The sequence below is a fragment of the Lindgomyces ingoldianus genome (genome assembly GCF_010093535.1).
Source record: "Lindgomyces ingoldianus strain ATCC 200398 unplaced genomic scaffold BDR25scaffold_26, whole genome shotgun sequence".
In the NCBI taxonomy this organism is placed as follows: domain Eukaryota; kingdom Fungi; phylum Ascomycota; class Dothideomycetes; order Pleosporales; family Lindgomycetaceae; genus Lindgomyces; species Lindgomyces ingoldianus.
The window spans coordinates 304,554-321,638 of NW_022985187.1; the positions used below are offsets into that span (position 1 = coordinate 304,554).

General features: G+C 50.6%; 7 protein-coding genes across 7 annotated transcripts; 4 read left to right on the forward strand and 3 right to left on the reverse strand.

Moving 5' to 3' along the window:
• The first annotated feature begins 10 nt into the window (after positions 1–10).
• On the forward strand, positions 11–1,501 carry BDR25DRAFT_344386 (uncharacterized protein). The gene is made up of 2 exons (XM_033693934.1): positions 11–378; positions 432–1,501. Exons 1-2 carry the CDS (start codon positions 66–68, stop codon positions 1,328–1,330), a joined length of 1,212 nt encoding a protein of 403 aa, XP_033544912.1. The 5' UTR covers positions 11–65; the 3' UTR covers positions 1,331–1,501.
• Positions 1,502–1,545: 44 nt separating this feature from the next.
• BDR25DRAFT_290621 (translocation protein-like protein sec66) lies at positions 1,546–2,746 on the reverse strand. Its single transcript, XM_033688530.1, has 2 exons — positions 2,153–2,746; positions 1,546–2,088 (listed from the first exon to the last, which is right to left on the reverse strand). The coding sequence occupies exons 1-2, from the start codon at positions 2,546–2,548 to the stop codon at positions 1,765–1,767; spliced, it is 720 nt and encodes a 239-aa protein (XP_033544913.1). The 5' UTR covers positions 2,549–2,746; the 3' UTR covers positions 1,546–1,764.
• A 301-nt stretch (positions 2,747–3,047) lies between these two features.
• On the forward strand, positions 3,048–6,835 carry BDR25DRAFT_326861 (NPL4-domain-containing protein; the record flags this gene model as incomplete). The annotated part of the gene is made up of 4 exons (XM_033692306.1): positions 3,048–3,256; positions 3,305–4,769; positions 4,828–5,102; positions 5,722–6,835. The coding sequence occupies 4 exons, from the start codon at positions 3,048–3,050 to the stop codon at positions 6,833–6,835; spliced, it is 3,063 nt and encodes a 1,020-aa protein (XP_033544914.1).
• An 845-nt stretch (positions 6,836–7,680) lies between these two features.
• Positions 7,681–8,445, forward strand: BDR25DRAFT_232582 (uncharacterized protein; the record flags this gene model as incomplete). Its single annotated transcript, XM_033685413.1, has 2 exons — positions 7,681–7,734; positions 7,894–8,445. 2 exons carry the CDS (start codon positions 7,681–7,683, stop codon positions 8,443–8,445), a joined length of 606 nt encoding a protein of 201 aa, XP_033544915.1.
• A 1,788-nt stretch (positions 8,446–10,233) lies between these two features.
• Positions 10,234–12,698, reverse strand: BDR25DRAFT_344391 (HET-domain-containing protein). The gene is made up of 2 exons (XM_033693935.1): positions 12,411–12,698; positions 10,234–12,358 (listed from the first exon to the last, which is right to left on the reverse strand). Exons 1-2 carry the CDS (start codon positions 12,436–12,438, stop codon positions 10,383–10,385), a joined length of 2,004 nt encoding a protein of 667 aa, XP_033544916.1. The 5' UTR covers positions 12,439–12,698; the 3' UTR covers positions 10,234–10,382.
• A 187-nt stretch (positions 12,699–12,885) lies between these two features.
• On the forward strand, positions 12,886–13,927 carry BDR25DRAFT_265650 (CKS-domain-containing protein). The gene is made up of 4 exons (XM_033686929.1): positions 12,886–13,218; positions 13,270–13,414; positions 13,467–13,525; positions 13,576–13,927. Exons 1-4 carry the CDS (start codon positions 13,106–13,108, stop codon positions 13,607–13,609), a joined length of 351 nt encoding a protein of 116 aa, XP_033544917.1. The 5' UTR covers positions 12,886–13,105; the 3' UTR covers positions 13,610–13,927.
• A 932-nt stretch (positions 13,928–14,859) lies between these two features.
• Positions 14,860–16,254, reverse strand: BDR25DRAFT_357833 (uncharacterized protein; the record flags this gene model as incomplete). Its single annotated transcript, XM_033695856.1, has 11 exons — positions 14,860–14,926; positions 14,973–14,997; positions 15,028–15,138; positions 15,195–15,277; positions 15,312–15,367; positions 15,396–15,472; positions 15,534–15,550; positions 15,657–15,770; positions 15,801–15,950; positions 16,015–16,125; positions 16,151–16,254. 11 exons carry the CDS (start codon positions 16,252–16,254, stop codon positions 14,860–14,862), a joined length of 915 nt encoding a protein of 304 aa, XP_033544918.1.
• Positions 16,255–17,085: the final 831 nt, after the last annotated feature.

The window sequence follows — 17,085 nt, forward strand, 5'->3', positions numbered from 1 at the left end:
CGAACTGACGTTCGCTATCACAATCCCCCAGCTCCCTCACCAGCCATCCATCATCCACGCCCGCCATGAAGCTGTCTTGGGGCTTCCTCTTCTCCTCGCTACTATATTGCTCGGCGTCGGCGTCGAGAGCGGGCCATGCGTTCCTCTACGACCCCAAGACCACTGCTGCGTCTCAGCAGGTCACCCCCGAGACAGCTCGATTGATCCTCGCACAACGACTGGGGCTGTCACAGTTCCATTCAATCAAGCATGCGAACGACGAGGTTATTGAGCAGCTCAATGCCTACGGAGGAAGACCGCAGCGACCTTTTGGAGACGATAGCTTCAGGAACTGGGCCCATGCACTGGTATGGATCGAGGATGTCCGCGACGTGGCAGGTGAGTGGACCCGACGTGGATTCAAGAGTGGTGCGAGCTAACAGAGCATCCAGCTATCATCAAAGACCCGGCAGAGTACTCCGCCACCTTCACCATAGCCGAGCCCCCATGCTCGTCTGCCAACGACCGCTTGATCCAAGATATGGTGTTGCAAGCCGAATCTCTCCCTCGTAGACCTGACCCACGGCAAGACACTTACAACACCGGCCTTGTTGTCGATAAACTCTTGGGCCAGCTCAAGCCCGTCGACACGTACAATGACTACCTCACCGTCTTCCACGCAGACAAAACCCTGTCCGCCTCTTCTTCCGACCTCTCTAATGCCCTCGCCCAACTCGTCTCCACATCCGTTGACCAAGGCTTCTCTATAACCGTTGTCCTCATGCCCCCGCCCTCCTCGCACTCTAAGCGCGCTGCCCACCCCTACGGCACATATGACCTCCCTTCATCTATCGAAGCTCGCCGTGAGAAGTCCGAGGCTCTTCTTTCGCCCTCATCTTCCCAACCCTCCACCACTCCACAAAACATGTCCGCCCAAACCATTGAGAAATTCCCTGCTCTCTTCGAGTCAGGGCCCGTCCTTGGAATACTTCCGCGATGCTTTGAATCGCTCTCGGATTGCAAAAAGCAAACGCACAACTGCACGGGCCATGGAAAATGTGACCTCCTCCACAAAGGCGAGACGGGCAAAGATGCAACGGTCCAGGACTGCTATGGGTGTCGGTGTGACGCTACTGTCATTGATACTGAAGGTGGTGGAAGTAAGACAACATACTGGGGAGGCCCCGCTTGCCAAAAGAAAGATGTCTCGGTACCGTTTTGGTTGTTTGCCGGTAGTGGTGTGCTCATGGCTTTCCTTATCAGCGCAGGCATCGGAATGTTGTATTCCATCGGAAACGAGGAGCTGCCAAGCGTGATCGGAGCTGGTGTTAGCGGACCAGTGAGGAAGTAGGGCTGGGCAAGTTCCCGGTCCGGGAAATGAAGGTATTGGATTTGTATATCTGGTGTACGACAACATTTTCGTTTTCTTTCTAGAAAGTGCAGGGATTGTACCATGTATCAGGTTGTCTGCAGTGGGATCCCCACAGGTTCAATGGCGTCTAGTAGCGTTCGCAATTTCGTCACATGATTTGAATTGGTATGTTTGTTGTCTGCGGTGAATCGAGTGCTTTGTTCATACAAGTAGCCCTTGAGAATCCCTCTCAAGCGCCAGCTAAGCGTGCCCCCTTCCCGAGGTGCCTTGAACACCTCAACGCCGGTAATGCTATGGGCCCAAGAAATCTCTCTAGCCTCCCTAACCCTCGGACTAATGACATCTCTCTGTAACTGTACACCACAACACCTCAGCACGTCTCGCTTCCGAGCAACCCTGTCGTCACCCACACCTCAATGCTTAGCTTTCTTCTTCTTGCCCTTCCCCGCGTTCACGGTTGGACCCCCCGCCTCGACAATTACCGCATCATCGTCAGACCCTGTTTTTGCAGCAGGCTTACCACTCGCCGCCTCAGTGGCGGTTGGGCTCTTTTTCTCCTCATCCAGCTCCTTCATGAAATTTGACGAGATTTCCGTGCGGCGCTTCTCCCACCATTCCTTTTCGGCGGGAGCAGTGGCCTGGATTTCGGCAAGGCGCTCGCGTATGTGCGCGTTTTGGGCCATTTCGGAGGCGGATTGGAAGATGGTGGTACCCCAGTTAGGGGCAAATGCGTTGGCCTGGACAAAGGCACGATTTAGTACATAGGAGGGTCATCGGGCGAGGGGAAGGGGAGGGGCTAACCTCGTTAACGACATCGCGCAATTCTTCCTCGATCTCCTTCTCCGCCCGCTGAAACCGCTGCCACAAATCGTCTCCCACGCTGCCTCTCTGCAACAGAACCTGCAGCGCCTGCTTCGCATTCCGGACCTGCACTATCCGGTGAATATCCTCAGTCGCGCGCCGCAGTAGCGCGGCCTTCAATATACTATCCGGCACTTTCGGGTTCTCCTGGTGTAGCAGCGTGAGGTAGATGTTGCGATGCAGATGTGGGGGGAACCATGGCGCGAGCGAAGCGGCGGTCGCGGCTTGTCGTTTTCGGTAGAGGTTGGAGAAGACAGTGAGGGAGCCGATGAGGATGAAGAGATAGGCGAAGGGGATTGACAGCGCCAGCCAGTTGACGGCGTCAAAGGGCCACATGGTTGCGGGCGCTGTTTGTGCGTGCTGTGCTCGGGGATGCTGTTTCCTCGTCGGGGCGATTAGAGACAGGGAGAACAAAGGTCCGGGTTGATTATCTGGGGCGGCGGTGTGTCAAATGAGCGGCAGAATCATCTGGGGTGCGAAAAGAAGGAAAGGAGACGGGACAAGTGTGTGAATTGTTAGTTCAGTGAAGGAGAAATTATTAACGGAACAGTGACCGAATCGGCGTGAATAGGACACATATTCGCAGCACGGCATCTGCCGAAGGCGGTGGCAGAACACCCAGGCGAGTTCTTTAGCGCGTCTTTCACGTCCGCAGGTTGACGTCGGTTCCGTGGCTTTCTACGCCTTACCAATTCACACCGCACCCTTCAGTTCGCCTTGGCTTGCCTAACACCCTCTATTACTGCCTGCGTGTCCCATCTACAAAAGACACTCGGCCGCCTCGCTCTTTTCCAAGTAGCCCAACTTTGATGCAGTAATTCTGACGCTGCCCACCATGATCCTCCGGTTCGTTAGCAAAGAGGGCCAGTTCCGGCTCAATGTCGAGCCCACGACGACGTTCACGGATATCATTCCCCAGGTAGCGGAGAAACTGCCCAGGAATATCGATCTCAGTAGCCTCACCGTCAGCAACAGACCGCACGGAGGTGACTCAAGAAAGTTGACGTCCCTGAAAGGCATCACGTTCAAACAGGTCGGCCTGTCGTGGGTAGCTCGCCTCGCCTTGCGTAGACATAGCTGATATCCCAACAGGCACGGTGCACAGCTTTTCCTCGACTTCCAGGAGCAGTCCTCGATATCGAATGGCCACTCCGAAGCTCCTACAGGCGCTGTCCGCCTGAACGGTCGCGCTGTCTCACCATCGGAAATTCCTACCGTCCCTCTAGGCTCGCCCACACTGTTGATAAAGAATCCTTGGGAAGTGATCAAGCAATCCCCGCTCGATGATAGATTAGACAAGCTCGATGGCAAGATTCAACGGAAACTAGACCAGAAGATGTGCAGACATGGGCCGAAAGGCATGTGCGACTACTGCATGCCGCTGGAGCCGTATGCCCTTGAGTACCTAGCAGAGAAGAAGATCAAGCATCTCTCGTTCCATTCGTATCTGAGGAAGATCAATTCGGGGAAGAACAAGCCGGAGAGTGGAAGCTCGTACATGCCCCCGCTTAGCGAACCGTATTATCGTGTGCGGCCAGACTGCCCGTCGGGACACAAGCCATTTCCGGAAGGTATCTGCACTAAGTGTCAACCAAGTGCGATCTCGCTACAGCCGCAGGAGTACCGGATGGTGGACCATGTCGAGTTCGCATCCGTAGGGGTGGTCGATGACTTGATCAATTTCTGGAGAAATACCGGGTCCCAGCGGTTGGGATTTCTCTATGGTCGATACGAGGAGTACGAGGAGGTGCCACTAGGAACGAAGGCTGTCGTTGAAGCTATCTACGAGCCACCGCAGGTTGGCGAGGCTGATGGCATCTCGTTAGGCGAGTGGGAAAATGAGAATGACGTCGATGAGATCGCACGGCAATGCGGGCTTCAGAAGGTCGGCGTCATCTTCACTGATTTACTAGATGCGGGCAATGGGGATGGTACCGTCGTTTGCAAACGACATATCGATTCCTACTTCTTGTCGTCACTCGAGATCGTCTTTGCTGCGAGATACCAGGCGAAACATCCGCGGCCCAGCAAGTGGAGCGATACCGGCAGATTTGGTTCCAACTTTGTCACGTGTGTCATCAGCGGCGATGAGGAAGGATCCATCAGAATTTCATCATACCAAGCGTCAAATACGGCGGTGGAGATGGTGCGAGCAGATATCATCGAGCCATCGGCAGAACCGTCAGTCATGCTCGTACAGTCGGAGGAGGACAATAATACTCTCAACCAAGCACGATATATCCCCGAGGTCTTCTTCCGAAAAGTCAACGAGTATGGAGCCAACGTTCAGGAGAATGCCAAACCGGCTTTTCCTGTGGATTATCTCCTAGTCACCTTAACACATGGCTTCCCTAACCAACCCAATCCTGAGTTCACTGGACCAAGGTTCCCTATCGAGAATCGAGAGATTATGGGCGAAACTCAGGAGATTTCAGCACTGTCTAAACAGCTCAATGCCCGTGCAAATGGTGTTGCTCTCAATACCACGAGCGGACTTAACAGCATTTCGAATTTCCATCTTCTTTGCTTTCTCCATGGTCTGGGTATTCTCAGCAAGGTACGACAGTTCTTACCTTCATTTGCATGAATATGGGCTAAACAAACAATCTGTATAGGAGGAAGAGTCTCTCCTCTGCAAAGTCGCAACGACTCACGATCTCTCAGACGGGCTCCAGCTGCAACATACACCTGGCTGGGCTACGCTGTTGACGATTCTCAAAGAATCCGGTGAGCGACCCCCCAAACGTTCCTATACACCTACAAACTCTTCGTCGGCCAGGGGGGTGGCTCACCATCTTGACCATCCTCTCCGGCGGCAACCTTCTTGTGGCTCCGATTCTGATTCTCTCCAGCTGGCTAAGCGGGTTAAGGGAGTTAGCTTGAAGGGAAAGTAATATATTTTCTTTCAAGGAGCATCTCTAAATAAGAGATGATGAACTACACGACCGCGGGACGAATCGAGTATTGATTTAACACAGCATCGATTACAGTGGGTTTGGGGCTTGGTGATCAGTCAGGGATGGGTGCATGGATGCGATGTCTGATGAAAGGCCGCTTTTGGCACATGGCAGGATCACCTTACATAATGCAGAGGCTTGGGGGCAAATCATGTATAGGAAGGACACAATAGTAGAGCATGCTCTGAGCCGACGAGTCCGGCTCTCTACGGTTTGGGACGTGATTGGTGAATGATTGGGTTGGCCCGTGCACTTGAACGTGAAAGCGCGATTTCGTGTCGCGTCTCTCCCACTTTAACCAAGTAGACCTGATTGACCCCACCGCCAAACCTCACAACCTCCCTTGCTCTCCCACCATGGCGGACTTCTTCAACATCAAGGCACGGCAGGCGGCTGCAGCCCAGGCCAGTTCCTCGAAAGCACCTACGACAAAGCAGGAGCCCAGTCGGCTGCAGCCATGGGTCGAGAAATAGTATGCCAATTCTCTCCCAACATCTAGCGGCACTAAAGTCCAACATATGGGAAGACCATGAGCTAATATGTGGTCCACAGCCGTCCAAAAAAGCTCTCCGAAGTCACAGCCCAGGACAACACGATCCAAATCCTCTCTCGCACGCTGCAATCCTCCAACCTCCCCCACATGCTCTTCTACGGCCCACCGGGAACTGGAAAAACGTCGACGATCCTCGCGCTCGCAAAACAGCTCTACGGTCCCGAACTTATGAAATCAAGAGTGTTGGAACTCAATGCCTCAGATGAACGTGGAATCAGCATCGTACGAGCTAAGGTCAAGGACTTCGCACGACAGCAACTAAGCTCTGCACCAACCTATCAAGTCATGACAGAAGACAAAGAGGGGGAAGAGGGCAAGATGGTCAGGTATAGGGATAAATATCCCTGTCCACCGTTCAAGATTGTTGTGCTGGATGAAGCAGATTCGATGACGCAGGATGCGCAGTCTGCGCTTAGGCGAACGATGGAGACGTATAGCAAGATGACGAGGTTTTGTCTTGTGTGTAATTATGTCACGAGGATTATCGATCCTTTGGCGAGTAGATGCTCGAAGTTTAGGTTTAAGAGTTTGGATCAGGGGTCTGCAGTCGGCCGTATTGAAGATATTGCGAAACTTGAAGGGGTAAGGTTAGCGCGAGGAGTTGGTGAGGAGTTGGTGAGGGTTAGTGAGGGTGACTTAAGGAAGGCGATTACGTTTTTGCAGTCTGCGGCGAGACTTGCTGGGGAAAGCAAGGATGGTGAGAAGACGAGGAAGAAGAGGGTTGTTGAAGACGACGAGATGGATCTTGATGACGAGGAACCTGCGGAAGCGGATATCGTTTCCGTCCGAAGCATCCAGGAAATCGCAGGCGTCATTCCCACACAGACTATGGATTCCCTCAGCACCGCCATCTTCCCCCAAACCTCCAAGAAACTGAATTACACAAGTATCGCAAATGTGGTGGAGGACATGATTGCGGAAGGGTGGAGTGCGGCGCAGACAGTCAATCAGCTGTATGATAGGATTATGTATGACGAGCGGGTACAAGACTTGCAAAAAATGAGGATTGCGGGCATGTTTTCCGAGACGGATAAGAGACTGGTAGATGGTGGGGATGAGCATCTTGCGGTGCTGGACCTGGGGTTAAAGATTGCCGGGGTTTTGTGTCAGTAATGCCCGTGAGCGGTCGCGACAGCTGTCTGCCAAACACCCAAAGGAGCTGGACTGTGGGAGGAAGCATTTTTGGGTGTATAGGCGTATTGGCGTAGTATCAGAGGTTGAGGTTGGGATGTTTCTTGAGGCACGTGAAGCCACAAGAATCGCAACTATAACATCATGTTCCACTATCCTTCGCGATGTACTCGCGCTGTCCTATTTCCCCTTCCCAGACAGGAAACATCAATCTATTGATTTGATATCACGTGCTCACCTCGGGCCTTCTACCCCAAACAGCAAAAAGATCGAAAAGCCTCGTCTTCGCTTTAGCTCTAGCACATGCAATCCCTCGGTCCAACCACTCTCACCTTCCGCTTCCGCTTCCTCCAGTCCTCCACCCATCCACCAAACATCGTCGGAAATGCGCGTCGAATTCCACTCTTGGAGGCTTTATATGCAGTAGCCGTACAGGGATTCCCCACTAGAAATAACCCCGCTAGGAGCGAATGCGGAAGTGCCTAGGTATCTCGGAGGCCGACAGCTGTCAGGTACGACGAACCAGACTACATGTGAAGCGCCAATCCATCGATTGCGTACCGTCCCGAATTTAGAAGCCTGTGCATGCAGGGTTGAGGGATGCGTGGTGGGGGCTGTGATGTGTATTTAAGAAGGCTGTGGGATCCCGCTTTGTGAATTCAGACAAGTGTGTTGTGTGACGTACCGGAACTCAGACTGCCCACCAACAGTAAGCCCAAGCTCGACGCGTTCTCGAGGGATTTCTCAACTTCGATTTTCGACTTCAAATTTCCACTACGTAGCTTCAACTCCAAGGAAGCAAGGGAAATTGCAAAGAGACAGACACAATGGCCGCACCATCGGAGAAGACGATCAGGTCTTTGGACGGCAAATGGATTATAGTGAGTCTGGTTTTCCTAGCTATGAACATTCGGTCTTGCCCTATTCACAACTTCCTAGTACTCTGTTTTGTTTTATTTCCAAGCCCAATATAAACTCTAACGCGCTTCAATTCAAAAATCTCTATTTCCTATTCGTTCCACCCCCACTAACCCACCCAGAACAAAACTCTCTCCGACTCCACGGACCCGGTCCTCGCGCTCCAAGGCATGGGCTGGCTAACCCGCAAAGCCATCGGGCTCGCTACTGTAACCCAACACCTAAAATCCTACACAGAACCCCCAGAAGATAATCCCACCGGCGCTCCCATCACGCACATTGAGATCCAGCAAACCGCCTCCGGCGGCCTAAAAGGCACCTCCGAAAAACGCATTCTCGACTGGCAATTCCGTCCTCACTCTGACTACCTCTTCGGCGATCTGCGAGGCAGAAGTCGCTGGAACACCCTGACGAAGCTGAAGGAGGAGTATGCGGGGAAGGCGTTGGAACAGGATGCGGAGTTTCTTTGTGAGGGCTGGTTGGAGGAAACAGTGAATGGGGAGGTGGTGGATAGTTTTGTAGAGAATGAGGGGAAGGGTTGGACGGCGTGGCAAATTTGGGGGTTTGCGGAAGTGGACGGGGTGAGGATGTTGACGAGGCGGTTTGTAGTTAGGAGAGGTGAGGAGGCGAAGAGTTGTCGGTTGATATATGATTGGGCGGGGCCATTGGCTTAGAGGATTTGCAAGTTTTGGGGTTAGGAGGGAAGGGGGGTTAAGATAGGGGGGTGTGGTTTGAGAGGAGACCGTGCTTGAGGAGGGACCGCTTTTGAGCTAAATGGGATGGAGTGGTGAGGTTTGTGTCAAGGTTTGCGAGGAAGTATACACTTTATTACGCCACACAAGATACCAGTTACAAGAGCGAAATCGACTCTTTCAGATGTTTCCTTGCCCGCAATTGAGTGCCAGCCCAACGGCGCCGGTCGAGTAGCGAAATGCTGGAATCTTATTGGCCGCGTTACTAGAGATATCTACAGATGACCGTAATCATTTATTTCCCTAGCTTTGGGGAATTGTTGGTCCCCCTCAGCTTCTTCAATCTTGTTACTTACTATGCGCGACCCCGTTCTTAATCTTCACCACCTGTCTACGCTATCGTAAACTGCAGTCTTGAATGAAAACAAACCGCTAGTACCACCAACTCAAATAAGTCATCTGTTCTCTCTGGTATTGTAGCAGCTATTCCACCAAACCCAGTATCAGTCGCAATCGCCGACTCGGAAGATTTCTCATCCTAGCTAGCAGCTTCACTCACGGCCGGAAATTGTCCAGCATGGTACTAAGCACTTTCGTCAGATATTAAGAGCTACCTTCCACTGCTATACCCGGCTTCAGCTTCTGCAGTGATGCGAACTAAAATCCCCACTTCATCCAGCGTTGGCTCTTCCATGAGTAAGTGCAGCAACATCCCCAGCCTCGACGTTACCACATACCAGTGCAAAAGCACAAGCCACTAGCCTCTTGCGTACAGGAGGCCATGCAAAGGGAACACTAACCACATTTACCTCAATCTCAGGCGCGAGGGAGGCAATACACAATCCTTTTGCACCGAGTATGTTAATATCATCATTAAAGCCGTCTGTCAAAGGGATTTCCACAGGAGCGAAGATCAGAATTGAAGTGGAAATCCCATCAATTGCGGTGATAATCGGCGCCAGTAATGCCGCATTTATACTAGAGAAACGGAGGAGATCTGTTGAACCGCAGATGGTGCAGCTACCAAATACCCAGAACAGCCCTAGAGCGCCTGAGAGCCCAACTCCTACACTGAGATGCTATGATGGTGATTGGTCCCAAGCTGCAGGGAAGTGGGTAGAGCAGAGTCTGGGTAAGGGATGCCGGCAATGAGGCTAAAGAAGAGAGCAGAGGGGAGGATAGATGGCAGGGGTAGGAAATAGAAAGATAAGGAAGCCTATGGTAATCTAGGATCATTATCTTTAGGACCTGTAGATACATTTGCGATCATTTTTAGAAGGGAGAGGTAATAGAATGCCGGTAATTTGGGTTTAGTGCGTATTCTAGGCGAAGTGAAAGGGGGGACGAGATTTCAAACCTGGTTTCTGGTTCGGTTTTTGGAAGGATAGATTGCCTGGGTTTAATGCAATGTCCATATGTTCTAACGTGGAAGGAAGCGTGTCTAAAGTAACTTAGTCATATCAATCAACTGCAAGAAGACTTTAAGATTGTACTATACATAGGTGGTAGGTAGACCACTGGGGAAAGAGAAAAGATGCTGATCCTCCCGACTACCGAGATCATGAGGCTGAAGGTACCAAAGAAGGCCAAGACAGGGTCGGGCGGTTACGCTCATCGCCAGCGGCGGGTAAGTTCACCCAACAGTCCCTGCGCTACGCCTGCTGACTCGATCAAGGAGTGCGGTTACTGCGATCACCTGGAGGACTCGGAGGTCTTGATTAGACATCATGGGAGGATCGTTCGATTCTAAATCAAGTGTATATATTGCATGGGGGGCTCGTGTTGTGCGACTTTCGGGAGTATTGATGGCAGGAATGGTGGTATCGAAGTTGGGGCGAAGACTGGGATGCAGTAACCCGTTCTGTTTACCTAGCTGGGTGTGGAGAGGAGCCAAAGTGGCCAAATGCTTGAGTGCTCAGTTAAATCATCTTGGCAGTTGTTGTTCCACAAAAACAGTTGGCTTCATTGAGATGTTCTTCTCCGGCAGCGAACTTATCCACTTTCAAGAGCCCGACTCGTTGTACGGTCTCCTCTTTAGCATCCATCTTTTGGAGGATGAGAAACACAATCCAGTCAACTAGCCTCACGAGGCGCAAAAGGATAAGGTCTCTCAGTGGCTTCTCCAGTGGGTCTTCCCACCGTGAATCCCAGAACGGCTTCACGTGCGAGCTATCCCAGTAAAGCAAGTGGTCTGGCTGGCGGCCGATGTACCATTCTTCGGTGACTGGGTTGTACTTGACAGTTTCGTATTGACCCTTCACTATGAGGTAACCTGAAGAAACTTGGCCGGCGGGGTTGAGTCCAAGGGGAACACACATAGCTTCGACGATAGAGTAGAAGATTTCATCTCGGAGGCCGATGCGGATGTAAGTGATTCCTCGATTCACACTAGCCCACGACCAACTCGGGGCGATGTACTGCGATAGGATGGCCTCTGGGTCTCCGTTGACGTGCCATATGAGGGCGCCGGTATCGCTTTGCCATATACCCGCTAAATATGTCCCAGAAAACCGGTTCTGCATCCTGCTTGCAAGCCCGGACAAAGCAGGCAATCGGTCTATTGGAAAGCTAAGGTGTTTCTGGGAATACTTTTCCACTAATCTCTTCCACCTGGTGAAATGATTTAACAAAGAAGATGGCGATGTAATCTTAGATTTCAATACCCTTTCAGAAATCTCAGATAATAAATCACCATACTCTCGCTTCGCCCAACTTTTTGCAATTCCCTTGTGTCCGCACTCGCAGTAAGTTTCTTGCCGGCATTCCCAGTAAAGTTCTTGGCCGCCGAAATGTAGAACTCGCGGCGATAATATGCGCTCTTGAAATGCCCATGCTCGTGATAATAGGGGGAAACTGGGATGTGATTCGCGTTCGTAGAATTCCCCGTCGATTGGTGAGTGGAATATGCTTTCGCGCATGTAGAACTGAATTGGCCTACGTGAACGCGTCTTTTGGAAAGACTGGTGTGAACTTGCATCGCAGTTTTGAAGCGGCAAATGATCAGCGGAATCATTGCCATTGGTGAAGTAGTATTGAGTCGTGCTGCGCTCCTCATCCATGAACATTCCTTCCGAATCGCATGATGCTTTTGCTGCGGACAATGTTAAATACGAGTTCTCATACACTTGGGCCATTGCGCCAGATTCCAGCTCCCAGTCTTCGTCGCTATCCTGTATAATGCATAGGGAATCAATCCAAAGATATCTGATTCCTAGCCATCGCGTGAAAATAACTGCATCTTTGAAGGTCTGCGGGAGAAATTCAAAAGAAATACAGTTCTTATGGGCACCGAGATTCTGGGACGTCGTCTTCAGTGCACATCCTTGCGGTCCCCAGCAGTGGCTGAGGCACATGTACACCCCCGCTTCTCCGTTTTGCGTTTCATGAAGCATTATGTCAGCTTGCGCATTTGTAAGGCGGCCAAGATCTAGGACTCGAGTAGGGAGAGTGTTTGAAGCTGAAACTGAATCACGATAACAGGCTGGCGTTCTATGTTGATTAACGCAATCAGCCAACCAGTAACGAACTGTACGCCAGACATCCCGGGAAGATGTCTTGCCCTCAAGAAGATGCCCATTGTCAATCACCTTCTGGCCAAAAACGTATGGTCGTTCAGAGGTGGTGAAGAAGACGATGTGGCGGCTCAGAGATTCTCCAGTGGCGCCAAAAACTTCCAGGTTGAAGATGGATTTAGGGTTCCCGAGCTGAGTGATTCTGAACGAAATTAAAGTGTTTGATTGTCGCAGTCGATCAGGAATAAACACTAAAGCGACTTTCCACAACACAGAACACTTGATGCAGCCGTTTCCACTGGCACTAGATGCGTGGATTTCGTGGAATGAGACTCGAACAAATGCGTATGCGCCAATATTATGGCATATGTGACAGCCCGCAACTAAAACATATTAGTGGTAATTCGCTGGTCATCTTCTTGTAAATTGACTTACTGACTTCCACTAGAGGAAGGTTGTCCATATTTGCTATTGCTTAATCACTGGCATGGTAGCATTGACTTGATACTGCATGAAAAGGTTGAGTAGAAGCTGAGGGTACCAGCTTAATTAAAGTAGAAGAATGAGAAAGATCGAAGGATTCACAGACGTGAAGAGTTCAAGGCGGAGGGCTCAGATTTTGGGGGGCTGAGGGCTCGCCAAGACGAACCACAGGCTGCACTAGAGGGACCTTACCGCGCAGTGGCTTAGGTGCTGCTAGAGTAGAGTAATAGAGATCCGTACAAAACATAACGGAGGGTGTGCTGTGCATACTACTTGAGACTAAGGAGAGAGTAGAGATGGCATCGGCGACTTGTCGTGGCAATGAGGTTCAAGCTCGGAAAATACCGGTCTCCGAGCCTTTTGGCCAATGGGGTCTCAGGGCCTCCATTTCACCGCCCGGAACATAAACACGACTTGTTTTCCTTACACTCCGCACTATCATTCTGCACTCACCTCTATTTGCGATCCTGCTTACACCCATTGTCTCTCTATTTACATTCCCCGACTCTACAGTCCCCCAATTCTGCCAGCCCACCACCCATACTGAATATCTGCTGCCTGCCGGGCTCTTGCCCCACCACCAGCGGTTCGACAACCCCACGCCACGAGCACACGAGCAACTCTTGTGCCCTTACACCAGCCTCGCCATGTCCAACTTGGACATAGATCACACCAGGCGCAACAAGAAACCGCGGCCGCTTTCAGAACTCGAGAAGGAGAAGCTCGACGAGTTTGTTGACGCGATCCACTACTCAGCGAGGTTGGTTGTTTACAAGAACAGTACAGGGATTGGAGCTGATTGTAGAACCAGGTACTCCGACAGCGAATTTGAATACCGCCATGTGCAGCTTCCCAAGCAGATGCTGAAGGCGATACCCAAGGAGTACTTCGACGGATCGAGGGGAACATTGAAGTTGTTGTGGGAGGAGGAGTGGCGAGCATTGGGCATTACACAGGTATGGGAACTCCACGTCCAGCTTGGGCTGGAATATGTTGACATTTTGCTAGAGTCTGGGTTGGGAACACTACGAAGTGCACGAACCGGAGCCCCATATTCTTCTATTCAAGTATGTACACTCGACCTCGTAGAGCTGGAGTCACCCTAACCATGTGAAAGGCGACCGATAAACTACCAGCCACCCATTCATTGATGCGACCCATCCCTTCCTCCTACCCTCAACATCTCTTCCCACTGCTCGGACACTAGCATCGCTTCGGTGCGCCTCGGCTGGGTCGTGAAGTCGGTCGAAGCTTCCGCACAACAGTTCTTTCCGCCCCCCTTTGTTTATTTCGAGCGAATCCGGTTAGATTCTGGTTACGATGGTATGATCATGGCAGAATGAGCTATTGTCGGATAAGATTTAATGGCTGGAGCGTGTGGATGACAAGACTTCGAACTGACGATGACTATCCACCTTTGTACATATGCTTGGTGATAAAGGATGAAAGTCTGTTGGAATGCAATGCAGATGTTGAAGTTTGTCGTTGGTGATATGCTCCAAACTTTGCGTCGAGGTCTTAAAGCCTTCACTAAATGCTCGTGAACGTGGGTGGGCCCGTTCTATGAACGAGTTTAGGTCAAGTTCCTAGGGCTGTATTCCCTTTCCAGCAAGAAGTAAGTCGTTCAATCCCTGAAGTGCAGCTCTGATTAACGGATGTTGCAGATCAGCCTTAAGCACGAGTCGATCTCCCATCTTGGCATTTCGCGTACACTTGCTACTCTTGTGAATACCTACGCGCTCGCGGATAATAACAGTAGCGCTTCCTGCTGTTCCTTAGTCCTCCTTTCACCCTTAAATCAAGTAGTATCTGCCTGGTTTGCCTTTGGCTTTATCGAGGGCTGAACGATTTGATCGCAGAAACATCCTTTCGGGAACCATAGTCGTGGTTGGCCCTCATTTCCCCCAAGAAGCGGGTTCAAAGTCCCAGCGTCTATATCGCTAAATGCTCCACCTCAGGTATACTTCAGTGATTCAGGGTCTCAAGTTTTGAACCTTAGAAGCTACGACCAGTTCCTACTGTAGGTATTCATAAATCTTATGTCTGTGCATACGGGATGGGTAAGCAAAGTGCCCCTATTTGCAATCCAAAAATGGTTTCTTTGCTAGCTTGTTTTCAGTATCCTCAAGGCTAAATGTAGTTTCTCTGATGGATATTTTGAGGTTCAGTAATTGGGAAGAACAGTTTCCCTGTTATATTGCCTCCAACACGACAACATGCAGTGCCGCGTTCGACGAAACGTGGAGGCGTTATAACGTAGGTTACGCACCCATCTCAGCAACAATCCATTTTGAAGGTGATGACTCTGAAGTATGACTGCGGTTTGGAGGGCTGAAAGCATTTCCTTGGATTGGCTGGCGCGGAAGAAGGTTGCATAAGTGAGTGAGTTACCAAGATCCTCTCATTCAAGCTCCAACCTTCCAGCTTTTGTAATTACAATATCATGTCCTTCTCCCCGGCTTTGACGACTAGAGCCACCCCGCCCGCCTCATGCTCTAGTCTCTGATATCTCACGGCCAATCGTCAGTCTGGAGCAACTCTAATGATGGCAGATTTGCAGCATGTCAACCCTCAGGATGGGCGTCCGGTGATCCGATATTCAGTCCAGGGGTTTGTCCAAAAGGTGAAAGTACCATTAGAATCACGATCTCGGTCAACAGTAATAGGACTACATCAGTGGCTAATTGCTGTCAAAGGGATTGGAATTCTATCATTACTAAAACCTAAGAACGAGACACTGATAGAGAACTCTCATAGATTCGATCTCGTCTTGCGCATATGCGTTACTGCTTTTACAAATCTTTTCACCGCTTTCGTGTCTGTCGATCGCTCGGAAATGACGGTTATTTCTACGGGTGTACTGGGGTTTCATTGGCCTTATGTTGTCCCATTTCAGCAATCGGATCTCTCTATCCTACATGTTGATGCAAATGTTACCTCTTCAGCGACCACCGCCTCATCAACGAATAGTAAGGTTTCCGCTACCAGGGGAATATCAATATGTCCCACAGCAACTAGATCACCATCATCATCACCGTCGCCGGCATATTCACATCAACCCAAGGACATACACACAGGTGTTCTTGTGGGCACTGTCATCAGTCCCATTATTTCTCTATTTTTATAGCTGCCTGAGCCTATATCTTGTAAAGAAGCGCGGAGTTTCTCCAACTCCTGGAATACCTAGGCTTAACGCACAGAATACGAGTACTTGGAAGTGATTTGCGGCCAGAGAGTGGAAGGCTGAGGTAGACGGAACGGGGATTTGTATTGAACTTAATCGGCAAAGCAAAAGGACGGTTAAGGAAGTTGCTGAAAGGGGGGTGGGGCAGGGGAACACACCCTTGCACATACAAAACGCTGGCAGCTAAAATGGATGGAAAGGGTAGGAAGTGTGTAGTGATTCCTAAGGACGGTAGGATAGCAGAATCTAACAACCGGGCCATAATACTCAGTGTCGCAAGTTCGAATTGCCGTGTGGCTTCATGTAGCCTTCATATCGAGACACCGAGATCTCTGTGCTTGAGGGCTAGCTGTCTTAATATAATGCGTCTACGCAAGTCGATCTCGAGGTCTGCTTTTGGGCCAGTATGCACGTTGCTTGTCAATCTGAGACTTTACCAGCATCGATGGTTGCCAACTCGAGCTCAAATGTTGCTCGCGGTCTCTCGGTCCGGTCCCAATATGAAAACATGCATCTTCTTTGTGTTTGGGAGCCAATCATTTCTGTTGCTGGAACCCAGAGAGCCCTTTGTAAGTCTACCCTAGTAACTCCTGCTCGTACCCATGCCCACATTTCTCACGTTAAAATAATTCAGGAGCCTCGGATTTGGAATCCTTCAGAATAATTCACATTAGCTGCGGATGCTGTCTCCAGGTACGCTGGCCGAAGATCTACGACAGTTCGACGATTCTTCGGCAGTGGCCGATCCCCACCTCCGGGGCATAAGTGCACGTTTGTTTGGCCGTAAAGCGACGATTTTAGCAGTAATTGCAGTTTTCTAGAAGGGAATCCTCATGCTTGCTTCATCGCTTGCATCTTGGCTTCTGAAGCGGCCAGATATCTGGAAGAGTGTTATGCATAAGGTTAAGATAGGGTTGTAAGGCCAGGGGCATGCCCAAATTGGGGAAAGCGCTTCCCCGCAGATTCGGATTTCCTGCAGCTGCCCTTCATCTCAACTGCATCAACACATCGACCCAACATTTGGATAAATTACGCCCACCAAACTCTCATGGTTTTTGATCATATCCATAATCTGTCTCCCTTGATACAGCTCAGCGATGATGTTGTCACCCACACAAACACCCCGGGCCTACAGATAACGATTGTGACGCTAGTCTCCCACGGCTTGAACACCATTCATCCTCCGGCAACAGTCCACTCAGAGTTGCATTCCCGAAAGGCCAGAATTCACCTTACCACCTCCTTGTCATGGATCTTGACAACTGACCATTATCTTGGCAAACCTAGCTCGGCTGAAGGGAGTTCCTTCAAATGGCATCTTTCCACACTCTTCGCGTTGTGTATACTGTACCGTCCTATCAATCGTTAAGTTGGAACTCACATGGCTTCCGCGATAATTTCGTTTCCTGCTTACTGTTACTCAAAACAGCTACCCTTCTAGAA